The sequence below is a fragment of the Gouania willdenowi genome, chromosome 19, assembly GCF_900634775.1.
Source record: "Gouania willdenowi chromosome 19, fGouWil2.1, whole genome shotgun sequence".
Classification (NCBI taxonomy): domain Eukaryota; kingdom Metazoa; phylum Chordata; class Actinopteri; order Blenniiformes; family Gobiesocidae; genus Gouania; species Gouania willdenowi.
This window is the reverse complement of record NC_041062.1, coordinates 22,955,056-22,968,444: the sequence shown is the minus strand read 5'-3', so window position 1 is coordinate 22,968,444 and position 13,389 is coordinate 22,955,056. Positions and strand designations below refer to the sequence as shown.

At 40.0% G+C, this 13,389-nt stretch overlaps 1 protein-coding gene across 2 annotated transcripts in view; it reads right to left on the bottom strand.

Annotated features, from left to right (window-relative positions):
- The window catches only part of llgl2 (LLGL scribble cell polarity complex component 2), a 58,354-nt gene that overhangs the window by 10,513 nt on the left and 34,452 nt on the right, over positions 1-13,389 (bottom strand). For both annotated transcript variants that reach the window (XM_028475438.1, XM_028475439.1), the window contains exons 14-21: positions 12,676-12,780; positions 11,233-11,328; positions 8,981-9,177; positions 6,145-6,292; positions 5,241-5,388; positions 5,045-5,161; positions 4,810-4,976; positions 3,028-3,292 (exon numbers count right to left, since the gene is read on the bottom strand). In XM_028475438.1, coding sequence (XP_028331239.1) covers positions 3,028-3,292; positions 4,810-4,976; positions 5,045-5,161; positions 5,241-5,388; positions 6,145-6,292; positions 8,981-9,177; positions 11,233-11,328; positions 12,676-12,780 — 1,243 coding nt within the window. The remainder of the gene's footprint in view (positions 1-3,027; positions 3,293-4,809; positions 4,977-5,044; positions 5,162-5,240; positions 5,389-6,144; positions 6,293-8,980; positions 9,178-11,232; positions 11,329-12,675; positions 12,781-13,389) is intronic.

Here is a 13,389-nt window from a genome sequence, read left to right as displayed (position 1 = left end):
CGTATAGTCTCTGCCTCTGGGGTGATGATGGGTGAAGAGCCTGCAGTCCTCCGTGGTAAACACGTTGACTTCCCGTCCATCTCGTTTCGTCTCCCATCTGTGCCTGACTAGCTCTCGTTCCAGCTAGCTCTCCGGTCGTCAACACAGACCTGGATCTTCAGTTCCCGGAGTACCGGCGCTGCGTCCATCACCGTCTGGAAAGTTTTTTCCTCTGAGCCCACGATCATCCTCAGCTGAGCTGGATACATGCATTTGGCTTTAATGTTTTTCTCCTTCAGCTGTTTAACAACGTGTCTGACCTGGGCGCGTTACCTCTGCAGCTCAGGTGAGTATCTAATCATTATCAAAGTAGATCAGCCTCCCACCAATCTTCACTGTGCGTTGTTTCCACGCTTGTTGGAGGATCTGTTCCTTCACCGTGTAGTTCGTAAATTTAACCACAATGGATCGCGGATGGTCATTTTCTTTGGCTTTGGGCATCATCGTTCTGCGCGCCCGGTCAATCCTGATGTCAGCTTCAGTTAGCGGCAGTCACTTCAAAAGTCAAGTTTTTAGCTTTTACAAGTTAGATTTTTGGAACCACCAGCTGGTTTGGTTCAGATGAACCCATCCTGCAAACTGGAGTCACAGCCAGTCGTGAGAACGTGACAGCTGGTACGATAGACCTGCCCACGATATCGAGCCAAAGTGCCATTTCTCCATTTCAGCGGCTATAAACGTCCAGCCGGCTGAAAAGGGCTATTCTTTGGACCCGGTGTTGTTCACGACTTGCTCAGCTCAACGGTCTTCATAGAGAGCAGAACTTGCAACATTCTCTCTCAAACAAACTCTGTTCCTGCAGCTGACAGCACGGAACACCGCAGCCTTCACGCCTCCAGATCTCACCGGAACTACCTACGAGGTACGAAAGCCGAGGCCCGCAGACCTGACACAAACACAAACTCCCATAACTACACACACTTATAATATGCTTCACCCACTGATACATGTCATATCTGTTGTTCGTTTCCCTTGTCTGTCTTCCCCTCTTTGTTTATGAGCTCATTATCATCATTTTTAATTTTGATTTCTTTATTCTAATATGTGTCTTACATTTATTCAAATATTTAGCCCAGTTGGTTCCTTAGAATAGCTATTTCACTTATCTACGTATAATCCCACTTTATCATTTTAGAAATGCATCTCATTATAATGATCACATTGTTTGTTTGATTGAATTATGTAACAAAAGGCATTCTTGATTCCTCTGATTATCATGGCTGTGATTATGGTGTAGATTGCTGTTCGAATTCACGTTTCCCTGGTTTCAAATTAATGGGTTTAGTCTAAGAACTTAAACATAATTCTCTTGTTAACAGCAGTGGCACCCTGGCAAAAGCAATATTAATAATCATAATTAATATTCTCATTTATATAATCCATAATTAATAACTCATCCTCCTACAATTGATATCTGGACAGCCTGTCGGAGGCATTTGTCTTTGTTGCGTCAGTAGGCATGTTTTTGCAGAGTTTTGTTTAAATGTCGTTTGGTTGATTGTTTAGTCAGCAGAGCTCAAACTTTTGCGACCTACATAAACATGGCACCGCTGGAAGTCTCCACTTTTCACTTTTGTAATGAGTTACACTACTGTGTTACTTCAAAAAGAAATATATTACTGTAATATATTACAAAAATAACTGGTTACTTCCAACACTGTTTATACGTTATTGATCCGCGGACACCTCGGATCTCTACAGTGCACACACACTCACTCATTCACTCGCACATAGTGACACTGAAGCCAAACCGATTCAAATTATTTAACCTTTCCTTTTTTAAATTTTTTATTAATTAACTCTTTGTTCGACTCGGTCTCAATGTTGTCACTGTTGCTGCAGAGGTGAGTGAAGGGAGGGGTTTGTTTGGTCAGCACGTGTGTGTGTTGAGTTTCACTCAGGGACAGAGCGGGAGAGAGGCGGGCGGGGTTAAGATAGACAGGAGAAAATGGCATACTGGCAGCTCTACGGAAGAAACTTTTAATGTTACGTGAATTATATCGATATTACAATATAGTCCTATTTTATATCTCTTAAATAAATATATCAATATTTCTTAAAAACTCGATATATCGCCCAGCCTTAGGCGTTTCTACATAGATGATGTTTTAGATTCTAAGAATTTATGAGGCACACTACCAAAATAATACAATAATTCACACATGAACCTCTGAGCTGCTGTTGACATGTATCATTTACATATTTTTTGCGAGTTGCAGTTATATTTTTTTTATCTGTCAAATGTCAGTCAGACGTTGTTCACTACCTGTCAAAGCTCTACGGCAGGTGGTCAGCTGACCTCCGAGTAACAGACACGTCTGAACACTTTCAGTTCAGCATCATTAACAGCCACACACTCACACACACACACACACACTGATCACCGCAACCGACAGGTGCGTGACATTTATCAGTTACACATTCACAGCCTGTTTGATGCTCATGAAGGACAGAAACAAACATTAAGCCTGACGATGATTATTATTATTATAATTATTAGTAGTAGTATATAGCATTTTCCGTCTCTTCCTTAATCATTTTCCCAGTTCTTAACACACCCACAGTCAAACATTCAGAGAACTGCGTCGATATTAATGTTTATATTAGTTCAAGTATCTTCACTGTTGAGTCATCGTCGTCTTACATGATACTGTCGTTCTAATAATTTGAAAAATCTCTTTTTTCTGTGTTACTGGTGGTAAGAGCGTAGCTTTTTCTGATCACGTTAAGTGGAATCCTGGTGCCGATCTCATTTAAATATGATTTACATATGTAAATGTGGGCATAGATAGGGAGGGGACATATGTTGAGACGTACGCTTTTTTACACCATTTTTCTGTGCAAGTCTTTGTTCATGAGGCCCCTGGACTGGCTGTCTTCTGCTTTGACCTCGTTGGACTGAATGAATTCTAACAGTCGATGAAGAACCAAAAAAAGTTCCGACATACTTCAACTAGCATCATGAAGAGCGTTTGCTGGCTTCCTTACCCTGCCCGTATTTGGTGAAAACGCAGGACGCGATGCCGCTGACGTCCTCTCGGCGGATGCAGGGGTAGTGGACCTGCATCTTAATGTGAGGCAGTGACACAATGTGAAGGTCTCCCTGATTAGTCAGGACCACCAAGCCACTCTCGCCGTAGTCCTCTGTGCGGCTGCTGCCGAACCAGGCCACACCTACTCTTCTTACCCGGGACCCATCGATGGCGGTGAGCTTCAGCTTCATCTTAGCGCTCACCTTTGGCAGCGTGAAAACCTGTACAGTGTGGGAAGTACACAGTCACAACACTGGCTACATACAGCTAATCAAGCTAATGCTACATTCCTCAGCATCCATGCCAAGGCTTTATGACTGACGGCACAAACACAATTCAATAAAGTGAAACTCCAAAGCATAGACAGAAAAAAAAAACAACCTTTCCAAACTGGCCAACAAACGATGATGAATCCCATGAGAACCACATTTTAATCCTAATTTAAAATAAAAACAAAAAGCTGGTTATTCATTAAGAATATACAAGCTTCTTTTTTTGGGAATACTGTGGAAAATTAGGAAAAAACAGTCTTGTCCTAATTATTCTTTGGTTACAGAAATCCATTTTCCATTTTACTTTTTAAAAATTGTCCTCAGTAAAATAACTTAATTACGATTTAATATTGAATAATCATGTAAACCTCAACACAGACACAGAGCTGCATGTGAACTTTTACTTTTTACATATAAAAATGGTAAACATGCAGTTTCGTACAGCTGAAAATGAACAAGTGTCGTTACTGTTCTTACTTAAAAAGTTGACCTATAAACTTTGCCTAAATTCTGTCCTAAACTCAAACTAATTAACTAATTCATAGTTTTGGTATTGGACGAATCGGCGACACTACCCTGTATACGAGCAGGCAGGAGAAAAAGTCTCCTGCCTGCTCGTATACAGGAAGATGGACGATACTTTTGTGATTCCGAGGAGGAAGATGCGTGCATTGGTTTGATTCTGATCGCAAAAACCAAAACCTGCATTAACGTATAATTCAAATAATACATTTCTCTCTGTTTTTTACGGTGGCCGGTCGGTGTCAGACGACTCGCAAATACAAAAACATGAATGCAAATTGAAAAAAAACGATAGCAAAAGGCAAAACACCACACTGAGTTCAGTTCAGATTATGCATTTCAATAGCTAAGATTATCCACATGATATGATGCTCAAGTGATTCTAAAAAACAACATAAGAAAACACAGTTAATATTCTAACACAAGGTGAAACCTATACGAAGCTAAATTTATCCTAGCTGAAGTTTTAAAAACAGAAAACATTGTTTTACTAACTTTTTGGAACTTTTTGCCATCGGAACACAGAAAACCATAACAGTTGAAGTCTTTCAACATCCGTTGTAGTGACGCTTCCATGCTTTTTGTAGCTTTTGCATTCGTATTTTTCTCGTTTGCATTCGTGTTTTTCTCATTTGCATTTGTGTTTTTTTGTTTCAAATTCAAACATACTTTATTCATCCGTTAAAAACTTCATTTACAGAGAGAGTGCCAGTGCAGCAACAATAAAACACAGAACCAATAAAACACAGCACATATCCATTCACACATTTAAATTCTGACATTCATGAGTTCCCAAATAAATGGTAAAAAAACAAAAAAAAAAGATTAAAAAACAAATGCACAAAAGTGATGGTCCTCAGCTACCTTCATGTTTTTCTATTTGCAAATCTACCGGCCACCGTAATTTTTAACCCTGTCTCTCTGACTAAAATAAAAAAAATGACCTTGAACTGTTCCTCGGAGATGACCAGCAGGTGATGTGACCCGTGCATGTCAGGGGAGCGAGCCAGGTCATGGGCTACCTCCAGGGGCTCAGGGAGTGGCGCCCCGTGGCCGTCCAGCACCACAATGCCAACAACGGGGGCTCGGTGCATTAGCTGGATCTCCTTAGCTGCAACACAAGGACACACCATGTGAGAGGACAGTCCACAGGAGAATGTGTCTAAACTGGTTCCATACCTTGGTGTGCAGTGACCGGTTCCTCAGCTCTGTGCTCAGCAGGGGGGAGGCGAAGCATGTATGCAAAGACACAGCCACCATTGGTCCCTGCCCATAGGGAGGGTGTATTATGTGAGCCTATGAGTGAAGAAAGAGAACATGATTAGCACTTTGTAGTTTGGGATTCGGCCCCGCCCTGCCTGTTGTGAACACTCACTGTCTGTGAGGAAGGTGTCAGCAAAGTAAAGCGTTCTGACGAGGCCGGTGAAAGAGTCATCTGAAGAGCGAGCCTCGATTTTCCTCTGAACAGGAGCGAGCTCCATCTCTGCCAGCTCAGCCTCCAGACGAGCGTTTGCCTCGTGGAGCTGCAGGGGGGAGGGGGCGGGGGGGGAACAGTGTCCAGAGATTAGGGTGACCACATTTCTTGAATCTACCTTGTAACTGCAAAATGCAATATAGTAGTAGATAAATAACGTGTTAATGTCCATAAGGTTTAAAAAGCATTAACAAAAGTATGTTCACAAGTAAAGACTAGCTACAGAAAAGCAAAAGAACATTTATTCATCCTGAAATTGAATTTATTTTACCCTCAACTTCCTACATTCTAGGTTTCTCCCAGTTGCTTCTTATTTTTCAAATCCCTCTTTGAACTTTTATGGAGGTTTTATCATCCAGGAGGGTCTCCTTGCTAAATTCTGTCCACCGGTTTTTAATCTCCTTCAATCCATCTTGGACTTTAGTCTTTCTCTTCTCTCTGTCTCGTGTCTGATGATTTCATTAAAACAAATAGCCATCTTTATGGATTCTGTCACATGTTTGTTAAATTACTGTAATGACAATGGCTGTAAGCAACAATTCATTAGCTTTCAGAAACTGCTGGAATTTCTCAGATAGAGCAAATATTAGCGGAGTTATAGTCATTTAAATTAACATGTTCCCGAGATGCGTTTAGGGTCCCTTGGAAACCCGGACATTTTCATGAGTTTTTAAAAATCTGGCCGGACGGACTAGATGTGAAAAGAGGACATGTCCGAGTAAAAGCGGACATGTGGACAATACCATAGATTCACCTGGAAACCAGTGGAAATAAGTGGAAGCTGTGCATGAGCATGAGCTGCTACCTTAGCCGCGTTATTGACATGATGCTTCCTGAGAGAGACTCTGCTGCGTCGAATCCTCCTGAAGGACTGTCGCAGGGACTTCTTTATGCTCTTCACTCTGGAAAGGGGACCCTCCAAAGCCACCTGGTCAGTGGGGTTTAATGTGCACCTGCAGTTTGGAGACATTCAAACAAACACTTAACGACAGCACGTCACTGCGTGATTACTAAGACTAGTACAGTGCACGTCGGAAGTATGTATTCATATAGTGGGTGCTTAAGTAGAGTTGCCAATTATGGGCAAAATAATAACAACATACTCTGTAGCATTATAAAGGGGTATATTTGTAGGTGCAAAATAAAATAGCGTGTGCAATTTCTTTGGTTTAATTCTATGAGACATGATGTGATGAATGTGTTGGGTTTTTTTTTTAACTCATTTTTATATTATTTTTGTTGTTTTTTGGAGGCATTATGTATATTTTTGTATCCTTCTGTAGTCTTTTTGTGCATTTTTTGTATAATTATTGTTTTTTGTTGCCATTGTAGTGTGATTCTGGAGTCATTTTGGGTATTTTTGCTTTTTTTTGTGTAGTTTTGTGCATTTCTGTTGTCATTTTAGTGTATAAATATTTAATTTAGTGTATTTTGAGTCATTTTCATATTTTTGTTGTCATTTGGTGTATTTTTCTGTAATTAATGTATTTTGGAGTCATTTTGTGTGTTTTTGGAGCCTTTTTGTATATTTCTGTGCCCTTTTGTTGTCGTTTTGTGTACTTTCTGTATAAATATTGTTTAGTTTTTTGTTTTACGTCATTTGTGCATTTTTTGTATAATTATTGTTTTTTGTTGCCTGACGTAGTGTGATTCTGGAGTCATTTTGTTGTTTTTTGGATTTCTGTTGTTTTTTGTGTATAAATATTTTGTTTTGTGTATTTTGAGTCATTTTTGTTGTCGTTTGATAGGCCAAATAGAATTAAAGTTATGAGGGAAAATGTGCGCGTGTTTTTCTGTGACATTTTCTTGAGCTGTAGACACTGCAGAGCGCTTCTAAAACGAAAGTGCTGCGCAGCAAGAAAGAACAACGCTGAAACGTCACATTATAGCTTTTTCCTATTGGTTGAGAAAGAGGCCATTGTCCAATCAAAATGTCCACATATAGCGGGCGTTTTGTTTTCAACAGAGACATACAAACAGAGACAGAGAAAGACAGGGTAGAGGTTGTGTGTGTGCGCGTGTGCTAGGGTCGGAACAACGAGTCGGCATAATCGATGACGCAAAATGTGCGCGCCGATGCGCCTGACGAAAACAAAGATGGCACCGTCGGAAAATAGTGGCTCCTCCGAGTTTCAAAAGTGCAGGGGAGTGAAAACATGCACTCATTTGTCGAAGGTAGCTGGTCCCCTTAACCATCGTCCTTTATCCCAGGTGTGACCGAACAGCAGAGCATCGATGCGACAAGGAGGAAACACCGGCCGTGACTTCAGCTGCAGCAGCAACAGCACACACGCATTGAAAGAACACATTTACATACCACTGTGATACCCTCGTAGTCCGTCCTAATTTGTAAATTAAACACAATGTATGTTTGCTGTACACATAGGCATCTATTGGAGTTTTTCCTTTGCAGTCTGATCTTTTATTTTTCCCTGAAACTTCCTAAAGGACAGAAACACTCACGAGTATGAGCCTGTTAAAAACGAGAGTCATACAGCAGAGCGATGCACTCCCGTTTACTTTCGCAGCGGACACTTCTGTCCGTTTCAGGACACAAAACGAGCATGTGTGTGTGCACCCCACCTCCACCTGTCAATATGGACTATAACGTTTATTTTGCCAATCCTTCACAACGGCATACAGCTTATAATCAATCTGCTCCAGACGCCGACAAGTGGACATACACACAAACACACAATTCTTAAGGTAAAAGGAAAGTTTATTTTAATGCTACCTCTGACTCTGAATGCATTATTTCATACTTTTATTCTAACTTGAATTTTATCAGAGTTGAAGAGCAATAAACATATATTGCAATGTTAAGGAATTCATGTTTTTTTTTGTGTATGTATCAATTACTTTTAGTCAATTAATGGGGAAATAATCTGTAATCGAATCAAATTGGAAAAATGAATCGTTAGATTAATTGATGCATCAAAAAAAAATTGCTAGATTAATCGTTTAAAAAATAATCGTTTATCCTAGCCCTAGCGTGTGCTATGTAAAAACACTGGCTCTCATTGGCAACCATAAAACATGACGCTGCCTTAGCCAATCATAATCGCTCACCTTGTTTTTAACCCACCTCCTCACTACAGCTGTGTATGAAGCCAGGGGTGCTTTCAGGTAACAGTTCAATAAATGCATATAACGCACCGCATTTAAAGTTCAGTAACGTTAACGGTGTTGTAACGGCGTAAAAAGTAATTAGTTAAATTACCCCGCTACTGAAAAACAAACGCCGTTACCTAACGCCGTTATTTCAAACATTGGTGTGTAGTGAGTGACGCTGGAGTGTAGTGTAGTGTCTAGGGCTAAAGAAAAAACAAAGCTGTACTTATCAGTAAATAGTGTGTACAGAGAGTGAATGTTTCATATCATATAAACAATAATAGTCTTTTTAATTGTTGTATATTTTATATTGTAACGCAATGTTGTGGAAGAGCCCACCCAGAATTAGTAGTAGCTATCAACTCTATATGCATCAAATGAGCTGCAAGCTTACAACTATATTTGACTGCATTGTCCCTGTCAAATAAATCAATACATACAGTCTAAAGGTGGAGTGGGTGTTTTGAGCTCAAAGAGAGAATCATTCACTGAAGAATAAAACAAAATCTTCTTTAAGAATGTTTGCTTACTTGATGAGGACATTGTTCCTTTGCTGGTAGTCATACAATCCGAAACCATGGCTGGTACCAAAAGCTACGAGCTTCCACTCCGAGTGCAGCGTGAGGGCGGTTACCACAGCCGGGGGCTGACATTGGACCAGAGCAAAGGGCTGGAAGCCAGCAGGAAAGAGCACGGGCTCCTCACGCACATCTAGCCGAGTATGGCCCTGTTGAAAACAAAGAAGCGAAACAAAGATGAGTGCATTCACAGAAAGAACACCACAATGGTGACTTCATCACAACTCTGTCCCGTCTCCTCTGGGACAGGACACAAGCTTTGCTGGGCAGTAATTCACAGTAATACATAGAGATGTGAGGATATCTATATCTATAAAAGCAAGGAACCTCTGTCTGTGTGTCTGTTCATCAAATATATCTGTGAATCAGGCTCAGATTGATCTGAGACTTTCAACATGGCTGCTGCTTGGTTCAAAGGTGTGCAACGTCAGGTTTGTTTGAACTGCAATGATACCGTTCATGACTTCTTTTATAAAATTGTCTTAAAAGGAGCTTTGCAGAGCAGCTCAATGTTGACAGGTAGTCATGGACTCAGAATAAGCTGAAAGCTGCGTAGAATCTACAGGAGTGACTGCACTCCTGCAGACTTTTAAAAACGACAAAAAAAAACACCCCGTAAATATTGACCAGCAGGTGTCAACGTTAGCAACGTTTGTAACTAAGGTGAGTAATAATAATAATAAAACATAATGAGAGGGGATTCAAATGGATAGAGCACAATATGTGCTTCAATACTCTGCTTAAACAATCAGGGATGCTGTGACTGTTTTAGTGATGTTTGTTTAGACATCGTACTCTGCTGAGCCAAGAGCAGCGGCGGGAGAAGAGCTTTAATTAGACTAATAAAAGAAGACCCGTGCGTGCGCATGAATGATCCGAGGTGAGTCAGCATCCATTTGTGCGTCTTTCTCTCAACATATCACCTGATTTGCCACGTAGTGCCCGAACCCGTGCTAGAAAAGATCAGAAATAAGCTCGAACCACGTACACACACACGTGATGCACACATTTAATCGGGCCGAAAACAAAGACCCGGCCCGAGAGAACATGGCCAAAACCTGTCAGACCAGAATGAAGACTATGGCTGCATCCAAATAGTCCCTCCTATCTCCTTTTCTATCCACTTTTCCATAACCCCGTGGATGAAGTCACAGGGTTAAGGAAAGGTGTTAGGAGAAGAGTAAGGAACAGGCCATCACATTTGTTTTGACAATCAGACACACTTCCACTAGGTGACGTAATATCCGATGAAGCTGAAGGTTCGTGACGTCTGCTGTGGTGAAAAAACTACAAATTTCCGAAAATGAACGACTAAAAGCACATTTATAACACTTTCCCCTGATATAATCTCAAAAATCACAAGGTTTGAATGTAAATCAAAGGAAAAGAGGCTACGAGGAACAAAAGTCAAACTAAAAGAACATCACATTGAGAATGGTTGCTCATACTTACCTTCAACTCAGAAATATGAATTATGTTGAATAAATGTGGCTAAAAATGTCTCTGATCTTTTTTCATTGAACTACAGAGTGTCTGTTTCATGTCAGTTATAATCTGATATGTCTGCATATAAGATATGGGTTTTAGATTATTTATTTAAAGTTGTTCAAGGCATATTATTGCATTGGTAACTTACATGATCTCCATTACTTGTCAGCGCTCGGGTGTGCGTGTCACTTTAAATGTTGTTGGCGCAAAGAATTGTTTGTCAGCATTATGTTGTCTCCTTTGGTAAAAGATGCATCAGTGTTTCCTAGGCTAATGGAGGTTATAAAGGAAACATTGAGCCACCACTTAAACACTTCTGGGGTTTAAATTGTATTAAACTGATGGTGCGGCTGATGCAACAATTATGACGGTACCAATTAAAAAGGAAAAAACACCAAAAAATCCCCCTTACGTTGCTGAAAACTGACAGTAGGGGGCGCCATTGCTCCGTAGGGGAGCAAAATTACAACGTCGGGGCCCCTACGCTCAACAGCGCCGGCGAGATCCGTGCTTACACCCCTGGTAGTAAGTAATAATCGGCAATTAGCTGGATTTTATTCATCATTCATTTTATGTAACCATGTGTGCCTGATAGATTTTCTGCTCCATTTGTATCTCTTGTGCACACGTTTTAGCGTGGGTCAGAGAGGAGAAACTAGCCTGATGTCAGTGCCTCAAATCCTAAAAAAAAGATCACAGCAGAGACTTGGACTTACCTTCCAGCGGAATCCTTCTTGGCCCTGCAACAAATCCACAACTTTAGCCTCCACCGTCTGCTCTGCTGCTTCATCATTGAGCTCCAGCACCAGGATCTGCAGACACATGCACCCAGGAAGTCAATGCCTCTGAGATCATTCACTCATTCAAAAAAAATGTGGAAGTTACTTCAACCAATTCTTTATCAATGACGTAAAAACAGCAGTCCAACGGGTTCAATTTAGTTTGAAAAGCAGCAGAATCATCAGTACATCTGTGCTGCCATAAACATTGAAGCACTTGAGTCACTCATCTGTGACGCCTTCAGCTCTAATTTCCACCAACAGTTTGGACCATTTTCTTCTCTCAACATCAAACCATATTTGAAACCAACTGAAACAGGATGGCTGTAGTTCAACGGCTTTCAAAAGTAAATGCACAAAATGACTCAGAAAACACACTAAATAACAGTTACACACGATGACTACAAAAATAACATATACAAAACAATGACAAAAAGAAACATTAACAAAAACACTAAATGAAACAGATTTTTAAAAGGATACCAACAACACACAAAATGACAAGAAGTTACAAGATGACTACAAAATATACAAAAACAAGAAGACAGTCATCAATATCCCCCGCCAGATAGGTTCTCATTATAACACAATGTCCTAAATCTAAGAACTTAGATGTATACATAAGAAAATATTATCACATCAAAATATAAAATTACCAACTATCTTAAATGGTTTCTAAGGTAAGCTGTCTCCTTTGAAGATACCTCGAACAAAGTAAAAAAAAACAACACACGGTCAGTAACTCCAGAAAACATTATTGCGCACTTCTCACTTTAGAACTCCATCAAGGTATTGATACCCTAAAGCCACACACCGGATTTGGTTATCCTATCTTAAACGATTTCTGAAAAAACTGTCCCATTTAACTCGGACGGATGGACGGACAGAGCTCAAACCCATACCCCCTTTACACTTTGTGGCGGGGGATAAGAAAAGGAAAAAACTAAATAAAAATAAACAAAAAGATCAAGTAAAGGTCTATAAAAAGATACGAAGAACACACAAACAGCAACAACAAATATACACAAAATACCAGAAACACACAAAATTAGTAAATCTATTTCATACACACAACAACAAAAATACACAAAATGACAAACACACATTCAATAACAAAAATGATCAGATTGGTCATTCTATAAATGCTGAAATGAATTCCCATATTGTGGGACTTGGATCAGACGTTCACATTTTTGTGGCCCTGCTGTGATCAAAGTTGCCCATCTCTGGTTAGAGTGTGGGCATTTTTTTTACAAAACTTTCACAGTGTGTTGATAGTTCTCTAATTGTAATCAGGGCCATAATGTCCATGTTGATCCAACATGACTCATTCTAGCTCAACATTGCCGGTAGGACTGAGTGAGTGGAGTGTCAAGTCACCTGCCCCGCGGTGCCGGCCACGGTCAGGTAGCCACTGTATTTACAAAGGTGGATCTTCTGGATGCCGAGCCGCGGGTCATCACTGTAGGGATCGAAACAGCCCACCTGGAGACAATTTCAAACACACTTTCAGATGTGACCAAACACTAAAAACAAATATATATTAAGGGTGTAAAAAAAAAAATGGATCCTGCGATATATCACAATATATCACAGCACAATTATCATATTGAAAAAATGTCCAAATCATTTTTTTTAATTGCTCTAACACATACATAGCATGTGAACTACCTCACTCCTCAAAGCAATTTGACTGGAAGTTAATTACATTTTAGTTTTATAAAACATAATAGGCAATTTTATAGATGTATGTGGGTACTTTAAAAAAAAAAAAAAACAACTTAAGAACTTAAAGAGTAACTAAACCCAAAATCAACTGTTTTCTGATGAATTCATATGTATTTGGGTTTTAAGTAGTGCTGTTTATTAATCTTAGTCCCACTCTTCACATTTTAGTAAAAGTATTTTAATTTTGCGTATTTAGTTATAAAATGTCAGCGTTACTGGCCTCTAAGGGTTGAAGGCTGCTATTTCAAATTAATTTGCTATTAGCTGAGACGGATTCTTTGGATTCCCCTGCGTCATCAACTTTCACTGCTGGCCTCGAGGAGGGCAGAAGGTTTCCTCCAATCACAGCCCTCAGTGAGCATTGAT